We start from the raw sequence: 18,933 nt of genomic DNA on the forward strand, positions 1-18,933 counted from the left end.
TAGAATCAGAGGCATAGAATGGGAGTGGATTGATAATTCTCAGGGGGAAAGGGGTGTCTGTATGGGGAGTATGGGAAGAGACTGGACAAAAATCATACACCTATGGATAAGGACAGCGGGGGGGAGGTAAGGGCAGAGGGTGGGTGGGAACTGGGTGGTGGGGAGATATGGGGGGAAAAAGGAGAAACAATTGTAATCTGAACAATAAAGATTCATTTAAAAAATATTTTAATAAACAAAACTTTGTTCTTGATGTTTAAGTTTTACTTCCATTATTAGTAGCTTAAAATTAAAAGAAGGGCGAGATGTAGGGAGCAGTTATAGGGTTAAGCCTTGGACTGACCTGCTGGCAAAGTCACAAACAAGTCCCAGCTTGGAGGGCACAGCCCTCTAAACATAATTAAGCTTGATCTTGTGACTGCTCCCTAGATCTTTCCTGGGTAGCTAATGGGCTGTGGGAGGGGCAGCAAGTGCTGCCAAAACAAGTGAAACTTGCAAGAACATTGTAAATTACCGTGTTTGCCCCTGACTATAAATAAAGTATCAGCTTTGCAGTCTGGCTCTGTTCTGTGGCCTCAGCAAGGCACAGAAGATCCACCTAGACCCAGCTTATTCTCTTGTATGCCCTTTTTCTTCATCTTTCACTGCCCTCCCTCAGACTCGCCAAACCCTTAGCTGTGCTGGCGTGGCACAAAGACCCATCTAAATGCTGCCTACAACAGACTCACTTCAGATCGAAACACGTGCACAAATTGAAAGTGAAGGGATTAAGTAAATGGTATTCCATGCAAATAGAAACAAAAAGATAGCTGGGCGAGCAACACCCATGTCAAAGAAAATAGATTTTGGCACTTGCTGGTTTGGCTCAGTGCATAGAGTGTTGGCCTGTGGACTGAAGGGTCCCAGTTTCGATTCCTGTCAATGGCACGACCTTGGTTGCAAGCTCCTCCCCAGCCTGGGCCCTGGGAGGGGCATGTGCTGGAGGCAACCAATCGATGTGCTTCTCTCACATCAATATTTCTCTCTGTGTTTCTCTATCTCTTCCATTCTCTCTAAAAATCAATGGAAAAAATATCATCGGGTGAGGATTAAAAAAGGAAAAAAAAAAGATTTTGAAACAAAGTCTGGAAAAAGAAATAAAGAAAAGCATCCTATATAATAAAACCCTAATATGCAAACTGACCTAACAGCTGAACTACCTGTGGAATGACTGGTCGCTATGATGTGCACGGACCACCAGGGGGAAGACGCTCAATGTAGGAGCGTCTGCCCCGAGCGTCTGCCCCAGGGAGGCAATTGGTGATGGTGGGGACAGGGCTGGACAGTGGGCAGCATAAGGCTGCCAGCCAAGTTGGGTGCCAGCAGGAGCCCCCCTGATCACCTCGCCTGCTGGTTGCCCCACAGATGGCCCTGATCACCAGCCAGGCCTAGGGACCCTACCCTAGATGTTAGGAACAGTCTATTAGATTTAAAAATTAAAACCTGGCAAGGCTACTCTAACACTGAAAAAACAGGATGATGCAGCGGCGACATGCATAGACTCTGGCTTGCACATTTTGTAACTGTGTGACAAAGCCAATTACTTAACTTCTCTCTGCTTCAGTTTTTCCACCCATAAGATGGGGAACATGGTACTATTGCCTCAGAAGGATCATGCTATGTACTACTTTTTATAATCAGGGCAAAAAAATGTAGCTGCCCATACAACAGCAATATGCCTTTCACCTGTATGAAAAGTAAGGTTACTGGTTCATACAGCATCCAGGACTGAGAGAGGGATGTCCGACTGCCGGTTTAGGCCCAACATCCCTTAAAGGGTCCCAGATTGCAAGAGGACGCAGGCCTGGCTGAGGAATCCGCCCCCACCCCCGCTCCCCCGCCCCTCACATGCACAAATTTCATGCACCAGACATCTAGTCACAAAATAATAAAGGGCTCAATACAAGATGAAAATACAATTTTAAATATCTATGTGCCCAACATAGGAGCACCTAACTATATAAAGCAAATATTAATAAATGTAAAGGAAGAAATGGACAGTTTTACAATAATAAGAGGGGACTTTAATACACCAGTTACGTCAATGGATAGGTCATCTAAACAGAATCATTAAGAAAAAAATGGTCTTAAACATCACATTATATCAGATCAACTTAATAGATACAGAACATTTAATTTAAAAACTTCAGAATACACATTATTTTCAAGTGCATATAGAACACTCTTTCAGACTTATCACACATTAGCCACAAAACAAGTCTGAATAAATTCAAGAAGACTGAAATCTTATCAAGCATCTTTTCTAATCACAATTGTATGAAACAAGAAATCAACCACAAGAAGAAAACTGGAAAAAACAAAAACATGGAGACTAAATAACATGCTACTAAACAACCAATGAATCAAAGAGGAAATAAAAAAATACCTTGAAGCAATTTAAATAAAAACACAACTTTCCAAAGCCTATGGCTTGTAGCAAAATCAGTTCTAATATTGAAGTTCATAGCTATACAGGTCTACCTCAAGAAGAAAAAAAAAAGAATCCAAAATAAAAAACATATCCCGGGTCCGGGTGAGGCCGTGCCCCTGGGTCCGGGTGAGGCTGGATCCTAGGTCCGGGTGAGGCTGCACGCCCCTGGGTCTGGGTGAGGCTGGGTCCTGGGTGAGGTCGCACCCCTGGGTCCAGGAGAGGCCACGCGCCCCTGGGTCCGGGTGAGGCTGGGTCCCAGGCCCTGGGTGAGGCCGTGTGCCCCTGGGTCCGGGTGAGGCCATGCGCCCCTGGATCTAGGTGAGGCTGGGTCCTGGGTCCGGGTGAGGCCACGCCCCTGGGTCCAGGAGAGGCCATGCGCCCCTGGGTCCGGGTGAGGCCATGCGCCCCTGGGTTCAGGTGAAGCTGGATCCCGGGTCCGGGTGAGGCCATGCACCCCTGGATCCGGGTGAGGCTGGGTCCTGGGTCCGGGTGAGGCTGCGCGCCCCTGGGTCCGGGCGAGGCCGCGCGCCCCTGGGTCCGGGTGAAGCTGGATCCCGGGTCTGGGTGAGGCTGTGTACCCCTGGATCCGGGTGAGGCTGGGTCCCAGGTCCGGGTGAGGCCGCGTGCACCTGGGTCCGGATGAGGCCACGCGCCCCTGGGTCTGGGTGAGGCCATGCGCCCCTGAGTCCGGGTGAAGCCGTGCCCCTGGGTCAGGGCGAGACCAAACCAGAGGGAGTCGGACCTGCATTACCACCATTTGTCCACCATCCAGAGCTGAAAAGTCAGTGCCGACATGTACACATAAGGAACTGGTGGACATTGAAATTGGGTCTGAAAAGAACTGTTGGTCCAGAAAGAAACTCACTACAGACTGATTCATTTGCCTGTCATCATAACTATTATTGCTCATCTCACATTCGATTCTTATAAGTATATTTCTAGTAACACATGATCTCACTCATCTAGGGGAAATGATGAACAACATAGACTGATGAACAAGAAGAGACCCAGAAACAATTAGGCATCGATCGGACTATCGGGCCTCAGATGGTGGGTAGGGGGAGGTGGGGGTAGGGGGGAGAGATCAACCAAAGGACTTGTGTGCATGCATATGAGCCTAACCAATGGTTAAGGACAACAGGGGGGTGGGGGCATCCGTGGGGAGGGGTGTGAGATGGGAATGGGGGGATGAGGACAAATATGTGACACCTTAATCAATAAAGAAATTTAAAAAAATATAAAAAACAACAACAAAAAGACAAAATAAACAACATAACTTTGTGCGTGAAGAAACTAGAAAGAAAAGAACAAACAAAACCCAAAGTAAGTAGGAGGCAGGAAATAATATAGATCAGAGTCAAAATGAACAAAATAGAGACTTAAAAAAAAACAAATAAGAAATCAGTAAAACTAAGAGTTGCTTCAATGAAAGGATAAACAAAATTTACAATCCTTTAGCCAGACTCATAAAAAAAATAAAGAAAGAAAGAGATCCCAAATAAATAAAATCAGAAATGAAAGAGAAGTTACCACCAACATTACAGTAATATAAAAGATATTAGGAATGCTATGATCAATTATATGCCAACAAATCGGACAACCTAGAAAAAATGGATGAATTTCAAAAAGATACAACTGAACAAGGAAGAAACAAAAAAAGAAAATGTTTCAAAATTGACTGTTGTTAAGATTTCAATGTCTGTGAATAAGCTCAACACCACTAAATTATACACTTCAAATAGGTAAATTTTATAGTATGTGAATTATATATCAGTAAATTTGTTTTTAAAAATAACTGGAGCGCATGCACGCACACACACACACACACACACACACACACACACACACACAACTTGGAATAGACATGGAATGTTAGCACCATAGCAGCACAGTTTTAAAATCTTTCCAAATCTCCCCATAAAAATAAAAATATCTAATATATCTAAATGAGAAATTCATAGAAAACATTTACAACAAAACTAGGGAACAATGTATCCTTATGACCTTCAAAATAGAAACAGATAGGGATAAGCCATCAACAGCCAGAAAACATACCTGGGATTGTCAGTATCTGTGTAGGAGAAAGCAGAGGAAGTCCCATGAGCATGCACGCTCAGAGTGGCCTTGAACATCCGGTGTACCCTGAATAGGGCCTTCACACTCTAATTGGCTTTGAGCATCAGGTGTACTCTAGTCAGGCCCCCACAGCTGTTTCAGAATTAAATAAGATCCATGTGAAAGCATCCTACATTATAGGTTCTGGCACACGGTAGAAGTTTAATAAATGCTCATTTTCTACTTGTCTTAGGCTTTTTACAATATAGAAGAGGAGTCATATTATGATTCATTTTTTAATGAGCTCAACTATCAAGAACAGTGCCTTGTAACTAGAAATTGCTGGAAATATTGGAGAGAATAAAGTAGACAGCAAGGTCAGGGTGGAGTGGATGAGAGGCCAGAACCTAATAAGGAGGAGGGGTGGGCTGGCTGAAAGAAGAGAAAAGCGAGGAGCACCAAGGGTGGACTTGCCTTAGCTCATAGTTCCCCTGATGAGCCTGGAGGGCCTCCTTGGCACAGGCTTGCCCTCCTGTGTTCTCACAGCCACAGGTGCACAATTACTATTGCTAACTCCGAAATTCTGGCTTTGGTTGAACTGAAAATCAGGGTCTTGGGCCACCAACAGTTTTCTAGGTGGCAATAACGACAGCAGCAATATTTCTAACTGCAGCTGCTGATGGTATTTCCATATACTTGGTCCAGTGGGGCAGGAGGCGTTGGCAACAGTGTGTGGTGGCAGGAAAACACTCATCTAAGAATGCTGGGTTTGAAGTTTTGTACAGAAATAGCATGTATTTCACAATTTCTGGCCTTCTTGAATTAATAGATACCTAATATGCTTGGAATCTGCTTACTGCTTCAATCTGACATCCTATCTAATAAAAGAGTAATATGCAAATTGACCATTACTCCAACACACAGATGGCTGCCCCCATGTGGTCAAAGATGGCTGCCCCCATGTGGACACAAGATGGCCACCACAAGATGGCCAACAGGGGAGGGCAGTTGGGAGGGACCTGGTCTGCAAGGGAGGGCAGTTGTGGGCAATCAGGCCAGCAGGGGAGGGCAGTTGGGAGGGACCAGGCCTGCAGGGGAGGGCAGTTAGGGGTGACCAGGCCTGTAGGGAAGGACAGTTGGGGGGACCCAGGCCTGCAGGGGAGGGCAGTTAGGGGTGACCATGCCTGCAGGGGAGGGCAGTTAGGGGCAAACAGGCTGGCAGGGGAGCAGTTAGGCATCAATCAGGCTGGCAGGGGAGTAATTAGGGGGTGACCAGGCTGGCAGGCAGAAGGGGTTAGGGGCAATCAGGAAGGCAGGCAGGCGAGCAGTTGGGAGCCAGCAGTCCTGGATTGTGAGAGGGATGTTCAGCTGCCCGTTTTTTTTGTTGTTGTTGTTTTGTTTTTTATATATATTTTATTGATTTATTACAGTGAGGAAGAGAGAGGGATAGAGAGTTAGAAACATCGATGAGAAAGAAACATCGACGAGCTGCCTCTTGCACACCCGCTACTGGGGATGTGCCCGCAACCAAGGTACATGCCCTTGACCGGAATCGAACCTGGGACCTTTCAGTCTGAAGGCTGATGCTCTATCCACTGAGCCAAACCGGTTTCGGCTCAGCTGCCCGTTTAAACGGGCAGCCGGATATCCCTCGAGGGTTCCCAGATTGGAGAGGGTGCAGGCTGGGCTGAGGGACACACCCCTCCTGTGCACGAATTTTGTGCACTGGGCCTCTAGTTTTTAGTAAAGTTCAAGGGCATTAGGTTGTTAAGTTTAGCAAAGGGGTCTGGTACTCAGAGGCCAGTGACATTGCTGGCTTTGGTTTTTCCCTGTGGCTGAAGAGCAGCATATCTAGTCAGCAGCTCCCCAATATTTTCTTGGGGGTTTCTCTTGACAACAGAGATCTGTGGGTACCATCTTTTCTCTCTTATGGGACCAGTGTTTCTGTGGATCTGATAATGGTATCTGTATCCCTTGACACACCTCTGTGCTTGAAGTGGGACTTCAATAAGTGCTTATCAAAAAAATAAATTCAGGTCCCACATATGCAATCACTCCACCACCATAATGCACCCCCTAATTATGTTAAAATATACACATTCAACAAATTGGGATGAAACACACAAGATGACATGCCAGTGTTGTTTTTCTTTAGGCAGATTCAGTGTGATTTCATCTTGTCCTTTCTCTGGTTTGTCCTAATTACACCACTAACATTACTTTTTTTTTTTAAAAAATAAGATTTTTATTGATTTCAGAGAGGAAGGGAGAGGGAGAGATGGAAACATCAATGATGAGAGAGAATAATTGATGGACTGCCTCCAGCACGCCCCCTACTGGAGATTAAGCCTGCAACCCTGGCATGTGCCCTTGACTGGAATCGAACCTGGGACTCTTCAGTCCACAGGCTGACACTCTATCCATTGAGCCAAACCAGCTAGGCTAGCATTACTTTTTTATAATAATAACAAACGCTTTAATTTTTAAAAGACATCCAGTTGATCATAGCACAGAAAAATGCACGGGGTTTTGACTTCAATGTTTTAGAGATGAATAATTTTCTCTGCTGCTACTGTAACTAAAAAAGCCAACAAAACAGCCCAGAGAACTGGTCAACTTTTTTAGGGAAAGCCTTCAAAGAACTTCAAAAAGACACGGCCAAATTTAGCACAAATATTTCTTTTCATCGCAACTTTTGACTGCCCACCGCGCGCCACCAGGTGGGTTGGGTTCGGAAACCTAGCGACCGCGGTGCCGCCCTCAGACTGGAGAGAACCTCTCCGTCCCCGCGCCAGCAGCCACTCCGGGAAACACGCCTGCAGGCGCATGCGCGCGCCCGCCCCTCCCAGCTACATTCTTCGAAAACCCAGGCGGAGCTGCCGCAGTGCGCCTGCGGGGAGAGGAGGCGGCGGGGAGGGAGGTTGGGAGGGCAAGAGAGGGGGCGGGACGGGGCGGAGTCGCGCGTGCGTACTGGTTCTTCCAGTAGGAAACCCGGCGCGCGGAGGCGGAGCCTCGCGGGCGGCCGGGGGCGGGGCTCTCCGGGCCGCTGTTGCCGCCGCGCATTGTGCAGCAGGCGCCCCCGCGGCAGGGCCCTGAACCGGCGGGTTCCCGGGGATGGTGAGCAAGACACTCCTGCGCCTCGTGTCTGCCGTCAACCGCAGGAGGATGAAGCTGCTGCTGGGCATCGCGCTGCTCGCCTACGTCGCCTGTGAGTGAGCGCCGGTGCCGGCGGGGAAGCCTCATTCATTCCTGGGCGCCCGGCGGCGGGCGAGGGTCGGCGGGCTGTGGGCAGCACCGAGGGTGGCCCTGTAGCCCGGTCTCCCTCCCTGGGGGGCCTTCCTTCCTGCTCCCACCCTTTTCCGGGGCTTCGGACTCTCGCTCTTTACACTTTTGCGGCAAAACAGCCGGTCAACTTGGGCGAAGACCCTCGACCTGTTAGGCCCGGCGGAGAGGCCCTTGCCCGGGAGTGCAGTGACCGGGGCCCCGCGCGGCCGCCCTCCTCGGCCAGCCCCGCGCACCCGGCCCCAGCACATTGCCCCTAATTCCCGCTCCCCGACGCTCGGGACTGCTTCACACGTCGCCCCAGGGGCCGCCGGCGATACCGGAGCGTGCCGCGCCGGGACACCCTGGGGACATGCGCCGCCGGGCCGTGTTGGTTAAGTAGGATACAAATAGTGTTGCCATTGGCATAGACCCGCTACGAGTGTTTGCTTCACAGGAAAATTACTCAGCATTTAACTGTAGGGGAGCCAAGTGTTGCGGGCCCCGCCGGCCAGCGGCAGCTCCCCGGGGTGCGGGCGCGCGGTTCCCGGGGCGCGGCGGTGGGCTCTCCTGGCCGCCCTGGCCCAGCGGGCAGGCGCTTCCTGTGTGCGGTTCTCGTCGCTGTCATCACTCAAGGTCGCACCCGAGACAGGGCAGGTGTTGATCCCTGTGTCTTCTTAGAGGCTGAAACCGTTTTTCGTTTTTGTTTTTTAATTTAAGATCAGTTCGGTGGGAATATATTTTAATCATTGCTATTAGTACTTCATCAAATACCAAAAGTGGGCCAGAAATGCCACCCAGTGTGAGTTCCGTTTCAGTCCTGGCCACCAGACACACTGAAATGAAACCACCTGCTAACTACTTTCCGAGCTCTGGTTCCGGAGGTGAGAGGGGACTCCAGAAAGTGACGTAGGTCCACTGGGAAGACCCAGCCTGTCTAGTGGAGCCCAGCTGGGCGGGAGGTGGGGCTGAGGACGCTCCCGCAAGGGCTTCTGGTTGCTAGGCAAGGAGGGTGTTAGATGTAGTAGTTTGCCAGGGAGGAAGTGTGTGGACAATTTTAAGAAAGTTGGACCCGCCGAAACCGATTTGGCTCATTGGATAGAGCGTCGGCCTGCGGACTCAAGGGTCCCGGGTTCGATTCCGGTCAAGGGCATGTACATTGGTTGCGGCCCCATCCCCGGTAGGGGGTGTGCAGGAGGCAGCTGGTCGATGTTTCTGGCTCTCTATCCCTCTCCCTTCCTCTCTGTAAAAAATCAATAAAATATATATATATATATAAAGAAAGCTAGGACCCAAGGGAAAGACAACTTAAAGTTGCATAATTATTGTTTTGACAACCATAATAATACCAAAATTTGCTTAGGGCTTACCTTGTGTGTACAGGCATGAGTCTCTCTCATTGTCTCATTAATTATTTCAACAGCACTGGGAAGTAGGCACATAATTACTCCCATTTTAGAAGTGAGGAAATGAAGGCCAAGATAAATTAGGAAAATTTATGGATGGTCACACAGATGATAAGCTGTGGAGAGCCAAGTTTTGAACCTAGAAAGGCTAGGGAGCTGGGGCCTGGAGCCTCTCTGCGACAGGCTCCTGTTGATTATGGGGCTTTCCAAAGTTAAATAGCGGGGTTTAGAATTAATAGGGCAGGGGATCCAGGAGAGGCATGGAAAGGTACCCACCATTCATTCAACCGGGGAATCCTACCACCTCCTTCCTGTGCTTGGTGGCAAGGGTCACTAAGGAGGGCAGAGCACCCAGGCTTTGCAGGCATGGAGGCTAGGGCAGTGGGTCGCAGACTCCAGGGTGCATCTGAGTGGTTGGGAAGGTTTGCAAAACACTAGTTGCTGCCTCCTTCCTCAAGTTCCTGATTCTATAGGTCTGGGGTGTGGACTGAAAATTTGCATATCTAATAGCTTCACTGGGAAGCCCTGGCTGTGGTTTGGGGACCCACTGAGAACTATTGGCCTAGTAGGTGAGATGGCCATAAATTAGATATAAACTGGTAGAAGGAAAGGAATGCGTAAGAGTTTATGACAGAGACTTTTGAGTTAGAGCAACCAAGGGTTTTTGTTTCACTGAGGAACTGAGGCTTGAGCTGAGAGTTGAAGGATATGTAGGGATGAATAGGGAGGTGAAGAAGGAAATGTGTGCCAGAAGGAACAGCATGTGCAGAGGTCCTGTGGCAGCCAAGAGCAGGGAGTGTTCTGGGAATGTAAAGCAGGGTAGTGGCTTTGGCGTGCGAAAATGAAGTGTGGCGATGAGGCTGTCCCACCAGATGGGCCTGAGCAGGCAAGCCTGGGAGAGGCCTGTGCCAGCTTAAGTTTTGCTCTGTTTTTAGGAAACTTCCTTATCTTTGTATTCTAACTCTTCTAGTGATTTAAAATTTTTGCTATCTTTCACTTATAAGAGTTCTTTTATGTTGTCTGAATTTTTTAAAAAACTAAATGTCTTTGTTTTCTCTTAGTTTTTAAAAAAAACTACTGTACTTTCTGGCGTATAAGACGACTGGGCGTATAAGATTTTCCTGGGTTAAAAAGTCATTTTATACGCCGGAAAACACGGTATATTGGACTATATTGATGGGATTAGATATATTGGATTATCGTATTTTCCGCATATAAGATGACTTTTTAACCCAGGAAAATCTTATACGCCCAGTCGTCTTATACGCCGGAAAATACGGTAAATGTCTTTGTGGTTGTATTCTCTTTGTGATAGTCTTGTTTGTTCAGTTTTCTTCTCACTGAAGAGCTAAGAAGTGGGCGAATTTAGCTGTGAGGGGTTTAAGACGAGGGCAGAGGCAGTGGTACTAAAGAGCCGGGATGGTATAGCTGAGACACTGCAGGAAGAGTATTACAGAGCTACTGATAGTGTTGAAGGACACTGAAAATGTCTTAGGTTAACAGTGACTTCTGTGATTTTTAGTGTCTACTTCTTCTTATTAATAATTTTATCAGCCCATTATGAGTAAAATCTCACCTGTGTTGACAAAACTGTCCATACTCCCAAATTACAACATGGTTGTTCCTGTTAGCCAGCTCCCTTCTAGAAATGCTCTCCCTGTTCCTCTCTCAGGTGCTCCTCATCTTTCTCACTCCACCTCTTCTGGCTTTTGCCTCCCCTTTCCTCAGTCCTTAGTGCCTCCCGGGGCCCAGGCTCCCTTCTTGCTACCACATAACTCTCTGCCATGCTCAGGGTGGTGAGCATATGCCCACTTGATTGCACTTGGCATTCTTTTCCAGGCTTGTGTTTTCTTAATAGCTTACCAGCCCTTGAGGACAGGGATTGTGTCTTACATGTTTCAGCCCTTGTGGCATTTAGATCAGTGCTATTAGGGCATTGGAAGAGCTCTGACGTGTGACTGTTTGAAAATCTGGTCCGCCTACGAGGTAGCTCTCTTGGCAGAGACTCAGCTCTAGTTACTTTTTTTTCTTTCTTTTTTTAAACATGCACATAGTTTAAAAAGCCAAATAGCCTCCACAGGCGTTAGGCAAAACAGAGTTCCCTGCCACTACTTTCCCCTCCGCAGAGGCAAGCACTTGGCTTCTAGCTGATTATTTTGGTATTTCTCTTTGTGCCATGGAATGCTCTGCCTCTTGAGTTTTCATTTGTAGATATTTATTACCTCGTGACTTTCTTGTTTGAAAGGTGATTGTTTACCTTCTTTTTCTGTGCTTCCATGCTCATTCCACCCCCCCCCCCTTCCCCATGTAGGTGTGGTGGGATTTTGGGGAGATCAACATTTAACATTCATGTGTGTGACTGAAAGCCATTCATAGTGAGTCATGCTGTACTTTTTGCTTTCCTTGGAGCTAATGGTTTTTGGTGTGTGTTTTTTTTCCAGTTACTTTGCTTTTGAGGTGCTACTGCTGCTTCAACTCCAAACGCTTTGTTGGTTGCTTGTGTCTTCCTGCAGGATGCTCAGAAGCAGCAGGGCCTCTTCCTAAAGAAGGGCCCAGCCTTCAGACGTGCTCTGCCCAACACATTTCCTGTCTCCTGACTTCCTTTTCCTGATGTCACTTACTTCACAGATATGCTCAGGATGAGCTTTTGGAGACTTAATTCTAGAAAAGGGTTCCTTCAGGATTTTACAGGCATTGTTCCATTCCTTTCTGGGCTTCTCGTGTGGACGAGGAGTGTCAGGCCCGTCCCTTTCTGCGGGATTTGCATGTTTTTCTGGAGGATTGCAGGACCTTTTTGCCCGTCACCACATATTTCCAGATCTCTGACCCCTGGCCTTTCCTCACTGCTGGAGTTTGGTGGCCTCGTGTAATCACCGTGCCCAGGGCTGGGTGGTGCCCACTTCGCTTCTGGGCCAGCAGTTGGGAAGGCAAGTTTCTCCAGCGTTCCAGGTGACGGAGCTCAGTGTGCCGAGCCCCTCGCCCCACTCCCTCAGTGTGAATCAACCCAAAGAACCCCTCTCTGTTGTTCCGAGCCTCTGAGGGTCCTGGGCTGGTTGTCGCAGCAGCTGGGCAGAGCCTGCCCTGACAGACACGCCGTGGCCTCCTGGGGGCCTTGCGCACAGGGTGCTGGTACTTTGAGCAGTCTAGAAACTCGAATTCTTCAGTTCTGGAAGTTTTCTTGAATTACTCTGGTTATTTCCTTCCCTCCATTTTATCTTTCTGGGATGTTATTGTGCTGATGCAGAATTGACTGGTCTAGTCCTTTAATTTACAATTTTCTCCTTTTAAATAAGTTTTGCTCTGTTTTTAGGAAACTTCCTTATCTTTGTATTCTAACTCTTCTAGTGATTTAAAATTTTTGCTATCTTTTATGTTGTCTGAATTTTTAAAAAGTATTAAATGTCTTTGTTTTCTCTTAGTTTTTAAAAGAAACTAAATGTCTTTGTGGTTGTATTCTCTCTGTGATAGTTTTGTTCGTTCAGTTTTCTTCTCACTGAAGAGTTTCTTTCTCCCAGGTCGCTTCTCCCTTTCTCGTTCCAGGCTTTCCTCAGCTTTCTGGTTTCCCGAGGCGTCTGCTAGCGTTTGAGCCGAGGACTCGGGCGGATGGGGAGCCCTGAGCTGCCCCTTGACTGTAAGCTGTGCCACTAGAACTGGCAGAGCCTCACAACCTGAGTACCATGGGACTGTCCTCTGAGCTGTGGTGACGAGGCTCTCCCATGCCCTGCAGGACAGGGAGGCCTGGCTGCCTGCAGTGTGGGAGCCCTGCCCGGTTGGACTTGGGCTCCCCAGTCTGAGACCTCCTGTCTGCCCTTTCCTGAGATGGAAATGCCTACCTTCTGCCGAAGCACTCATGCTGCAGTTTAGACAGATTTGAAAGTTCCATTTTCTGCCTTAGCTGCATTGTCACCCCATGTCCACGTGCACCAGGCATGATCATTCTCAACTCTTTCAAAGCAGCGATTCTCAACCTTTTTCCTCTCGTGGCCCATGTAAACTAGTTACTAAAATTCTGTGGCACACCAAAAAATAATATGTTTTGCAGATCTGATGGGGGAAAAGGGTATAATTTTGATTCATTTGCACTGGACAGCTGTTGTATTGGCTTTTGTCATTTTTTTATTTGACATTTTAAGGGAAAAGAGGTCAGTACCCTCCGACTAAATAATCAGATATTACATGATTTAAAAAGTCTTGTGCCACACGGGGTTGAAAATCGCTGTTCTAAGGTATAACTTGGCCTTTCCCACTACCGGTCTCTCGTTCTCTTAATTCCTCTGCCTTCAGCGATCCTCTTTTATCTCCCAGCAACATTTTATTCCCCTCTTCCTGTCCACATTGACATTTTAATGGAGTTTAGGAGTCATTATCTTTTTTTTTCATCTTTACATCTTGGAAACTGGAGTTGTGATACCTAGTAATATTCATCTAATTTATAGTGTATCACGGATTTGGTTGTAATGACATTGTATTTACGATACCTTTCTATTATTCTACACATGTCACTGTTATTCCACTGAAATTTTCAGAAAAGACACAACATTAAGCCCTGAGAACCATATAAAAGCATGATTTATGTGTGTTAGCTTTGCATTTATGGTAATGCAAACTTCTCTGAGTTGGGACTTCCATTGGAGTAGTTTTGCCATCTAATCAGTCTCTCCTAAATCCACTCAGCAAACATTTACTGGCTTGCTGCCAGGAAGGAGACGAAGCGAGTTAGACACCTGATGCCAGCAGCCTCCAGGGAGGCAGAGGGAAGGACAAGCAGACTGTAGTGTAGCTGGTTTCCCACTCAGCCAGCCTCCGCAGAGCCTGTCCTTCCTCCCAGCCCTCCTTGGGATCTGGGAGGGGCAACCTGGAAATGGTTTTGAACCCTCAACATTTTACTTTAAGAATTTCCATATGTATTGTCTACTGAAAGAGTAATTCAGCAAGCACCCAAGGAATCGTCTGCCTAGATTTACCAGTTCTATTTTGGTTCTTCTCTGTTTTTATATTTTTTTCGCTGAAATGTTTGCAGACATAATGATACTTCACCTTTAAATACTTTACTGTAATCTCCCAAGGCCAAAAGCATTTTTCTCTATAATCTCATCACCTTTTACCATTCTCTAAAAATTAACATAAATATCTAATATACAGTCTATATTTGAATTTTCTCCAGTTGTATATAAATGTCTTTTATAGCCTTTTCTGTTTTTGTTTGAAGAACAAAATCCAGTTAAGGTTCTCACATTGCATTTGGCTGTTATGTCTCTAACTTTCCCTTATTTCTCATGACATTTACCTTTTAAAACAAGTCCCGCATTCTGGGTTTATTCATTTCTTATGATTAAATTCAGTTAAACTTTTAAAAAAGCAGTTTTAAAAAGTTTATTTTAGAGAGAGAGGAAGTGGGGAGAGAGAGAGACGGGAGAGAAACATTGATGTGAGAGAAAAACATCGATCAGTTGCTTCCTGCACGCACCCTGACCAAGAATCGGACCCACAACCTGGGTATGAGCTCTGACTGGGAATTAAACCTGACCTCTTGGTGTTTAGCTGAGCCACACAGGCCAGGGCTTTCTGCAAACTTTTTTATAATAATGCTTGCTGGTTTGCATTACATCAGAATTGTCCCCTTGTTGGGTGCCTGGAAGGGCCACCACATCACTTCATTGTAAAGGCATGTTTCCCCAGTACACAGTCAGGGTGGTCGTGGGCACATTCAGAGCTTCTCTGGTTCTCCAGCCAGTGTGTTCAGTGTCCGTTGACAGCCCTTGCCTGCATTGGTTTTCATACGGGGGATTACAAAATGCTGATTTTCTCATTCTCTGAATCCTGTTTGTAGACTGGCGTTCTTCTGAAAAGAAAAGGACAACTTGTGCTTCCTCTTCTCTGACTATTAGTTTCCTGCGACTGCTGTAACAAGTTGCCACAGACAAGGTGGTTGTTAGAACGAGAAATTGATTCTCTCCTAGTTCAGGAGGCCACGGTCTGATTCAGGGGTCCATAGGGCCATCTCCCTCCTCAGCCCCTTCAGGCTCCTGCTGTTCAGCTGTGGGTACATCCTCTGGGTCACAATGCCTCCTGCTTTTCTGACTGTCATATCTCTCCTTCATCCCTTGTAAAGACACTTGTCCCTGGATTTGGGGCCTCCTGAGTGGGTAATTGAGGAGAGTGATTTTCAACCAGTGTGCCTTTAGAACATGCAGTACCTGACTGTTTAGTTAGGGACACTGATCTCTTTTCCTTAGATTGTCAAATAAAAATATGACATCAGGCAACACAACAGTAGCCATCTGGTGTGAATGAATCAAAATTATACCTATTTTTTTGGTCAGGTCTGCAAAAAATGTATTTTTTGGTGTGCTGCGGGATTTCAGTAATTAGTTTATGTGCTCCATGAGATGAAGAAGGTTGAAAATCGCTGATCTAGGATCATCTTTTTGGTAAGGTCATAGTTCCAGGTCTAGGAATTAGAATTGGGTGTGGGTGGGGGCACCCATCAGTTTACACCCCGACTTTTTTTTGGTGTTAATCCTCACCTGAGGATATTTTTCCATTGATTTTTTTAGAGAGAGTGGAAGGGAGGGGAGAGACACACAGAAACATCGATGTGAGAGGGACACATGGATTGGTTGCCTCCTGCACATGTACCAGTTCGAGCCTGCAACTGAGATATGTGCCCTTGACCAGAATCGAAGCTGAGACCCTTCATTCCATGGGCTGTTGCTCTATCCACTGAGCCAAACCACCTAGGACCCTCCCCCCCCCATTTAAAAATTAAAAAAAAAAAAAATCCTCACCCAAGGATATTTCCATTGATTTTCAGAGAGAGTGGAAAGAAGAGGGGAGGGGGAGAGACAGAAACAGTGATGTGAGAGAGACACCAGGTATGTGCCCTTGACCGGAATTGAACCCACGACCCTTTGGTGCGCATGCCGGCATGCCCCTCCCACTCCCCCACCCTTTTATTTAAGTCGATAGGGAATTTTAGTCTTTGAGCACTGAACTAGTATCTTCAGATGCTTCAGGCTCATCTTGTTCTTTCCATGCCCCAAACCTGGAATCCATTGTTTGTCCAAGGAGCCCTGATTTTCAGTGCGGAACGTGTTTAAAAATCAGGGTCTGAGTACTGGTGTGTCCTTTGCTACTGAGGGATCATGGCTTCCAGCTCTTGAGAGGACAGAGCCAAGAAATGAAAATATTTTTCCAATCATGAGCTTCTGCTGATACCCCCAATTTAAATCCTAACACAAGGTTTTCCCTTCCCTCCCCTCATTCTGTGTTACTATTTCCTCTCCCCCAAAATGAAAATCTTCTGACAGCAGTGAAAATTCAGCCTCATTTGCTCTATACTACCTACCATGCCGACAAAACCAGTTCAGGATTACTAGTCAGTACCACTGCCAACAGCAAACTTCAGGAAATTCAGGATTTCTTTTTGTCCTTAGGATGTACCCCACTAAGGATGTGTGGGTTAAAGTATTGTGTTCCAAAGCTACCTGAAATATTTTTTTTATGCCTTATACAAGCTAGGTTCATTTTTTTCTGTTTGTGTTCAATTTCAAGTTTTCCTTTTTCCCCCCTGATTGTTAACAGTGTATCATCCATTTATATGTATACCTCATATCTCGCTTTATTGTGCTTCACAGATGTTGCATTTTTTACAAATTGAAGGCAAGACCTGCCCCAGGAAAAAGATTATGACTTGCTTAATTGTGATACTATGCGGTGGTCTGGAGCCAAATCCACAGTATCTCTGAGTTATGCCAGTACATGATTGAAAAGTCAGACTATATCAAAGTTCCAGTCAGACGCCTCCTGCTGCAATCTCTAGTGTCTCCACTCTGTTCCCATTTTTATTGGTCTATGTGACCCATCCAGGGTTTCCTTTTGCAAATACAGGCATTAGTCTGTGTGTACAATGCACATACTACCTAGACTGCCTTACCTATTTTTTCTTTCCTGCGTCAGTATTTCCAGGAAAGCACCCCATGTCGATGGGTAGCTGCAGATCACCTTTGTTCTGTTCTCCAGCTCGTAATACTCCTGTGTGTGCGCGCGTGTGCATGTTTGTGTGTGCGTGCGCGTTTGCGTGTGCGTGCATGTGCATGTGCGTGTGTGTGTGCGTGCGTGTGCGTGTGTGTGTGTGTGTGTGCGCGCGTGCCCTGCAGGTGTGTGACCAGCCTCCCTGGAAGGCATTTAAGTTCTTTGAAATGTTTTGCTATTGCAAATAGTGCTGCAGTGCATTCACTCCTGCAGGTGCTGCCACCAGCGATGCAATCCGGCTGTTTCCTCCCAGCTGTCCAACAGTCTGTATTGGCCAAGGTCAGCATTTTCACCAGTCTGAGAAGTGGCATCTCCTTGCTTTAACATGCGTTTCTCTTATTGATGATCCTTAAGCTTTTTTTCAAATGTTGGACACTGTTAATTTGTCTTTTTCTGAGAACTGTTCATGTTTTTGCCCACTTTCTGATTGGGTTTCCATCTTTCCCCCTTATTTTTAAGAGTGCTTTATATATTGGAGATGTTAACTGCCCTTTGTGAAATAAATTGCAACTATTTGCTCATGTCTGGTTTGGTATACAGGGAAAGTATATTTGGTCTTTGTTCCCTATTCCTGGCACAGAGTTTTTAAAACCTTGGGATTTCTTGAGTGATAGGAGTGGCTTTGTTACTCACATGAACCCTCTGTCAGTCCCACATGAGTGTTTGCCAGTGAAGTGACTTAGGGTGGGGCCCCTGGACAGCCCCAGGATGGGGCTGATCACAAGAAAGACCAACCTGTGCTTGAGACAGTGGGCACTTTCAGGCCCCCCACCCCACGGTCCTCCTGGAGAGGAAGGGATGGAGATGGAGCGCTGTGAAACACTCACGAACAGAGAGATTCGTTGAGCTTCTCAGTTGGTGGACATGCAGTGGGGCTGTGAGGCTGGTGCACCTGGAGAGGGTGTTACTGGTGTTAGGGTTCTTGGGTTCCCCAAGTAGAAATTGAGAGGAAACCCCAGAGAAGCTTCCCGGCAGTTTTATTAGGCTTGTGCATGAACACGGAGGCAGCACGGAGGAAAGGTCCTCTGAACTGGCTTCGGCCTGGCTCTGCTTGGCTGCTTTTACAAGCTGGGGACAAACTGGGCTTGCACAAAAAGGCAGGCTTTTTGAAAAAGAGGCTGGTGGAATTTTCCATCTCAGGCTTGGTGACTTTCTTTTCCAGCTGCCTGGTAACTATCTTCAAATCTGTTCTGTTGGGGCACAATGACCCACTGCTCCTTACTGCACCCTAGAAAGGTAGAATAGTGGTCAAACCCTGATATACTGTGCATGTGGGTCAGTGGTTTAAGCCAGTGGTCAGCAAACTGCAGCTCTTAAATCACATGTGGCTCGTGAATCACATGTGGCTCGCGAGCCGCAGTTTGCCGCTCTGTTGACTAATGAGTTTGCCGACCACTGGTTTAAGCAGTTAGGAGAAGAGAAAATCAGCTACCTCTGTGTTTTCGAGTGGGGATTGGAGGAGTGGTGTCAGCTTCTCCCAAGTTCCTTCTGACCACCTGGTTTTAACTTGGCTTCCTGGCCACCTGGTATTTTCCATTTCTGGGCCCAAGTTCCTATGCTGTCTTAAGGGCATGGAAGCCCCAGTCCCTTCCCCATACAGTGCCCTATGCATCTCTTCCATTTGGCTATTCCCGACCTGGATCCTTTACAATATGCCAATCCTACCTAATAATAGACAAATATGCAAATTGACCATACCTCCGACAC

General features: G+C 46.8%; 1 protein-coding gene across 4 annotated transcripts in view; it reads left to right on the forward strand.

Annotated features, from left to right (window-relative positions):
• Positions 1–7,553: 7,553 nt before the first annotated feature.
• The window catches only part of UXS1 (UDP-glucuronate decarboxylase 1), a 142,072-nt gene continuing 130,692 nt past the window's right edge, over positions 7,554–18,933 (forward strand). For 3 of the 4 annotated variants that reach the window (XM_008153419.3, XM_008153420.3, XM_054728073.1), the window contains exon 1: positions 7,568–7,733. In XM_008153419.3, coding sequence (XP_008151641.1) covers positions 7,640–7,733 — 94 coding nt within the window. In that variant the 5' untranslated portion in view covers positions 7,568–7,639. Of the gene's footprint in view, positions 7,734–18,933 lie in introns of all 4 variants that reach the window. The other variant, XM_054728075.1, reaches the window with a different exon arrangement.

Source organism: Eptesicus fuscus, chromosome 16, assembly GCF_027574615.1.
Source record: "Eptesicus fuscus isolate TK198812 chromosome 16, DD_ASM_mEF_20220401, whole genome shotgun sequence".
NCBI lineage: Eukaryota > Metazoa > Chordata > Mammalia > Chiroptera > Vespertilionidae > Eptesicus > Eptesicus fuscus.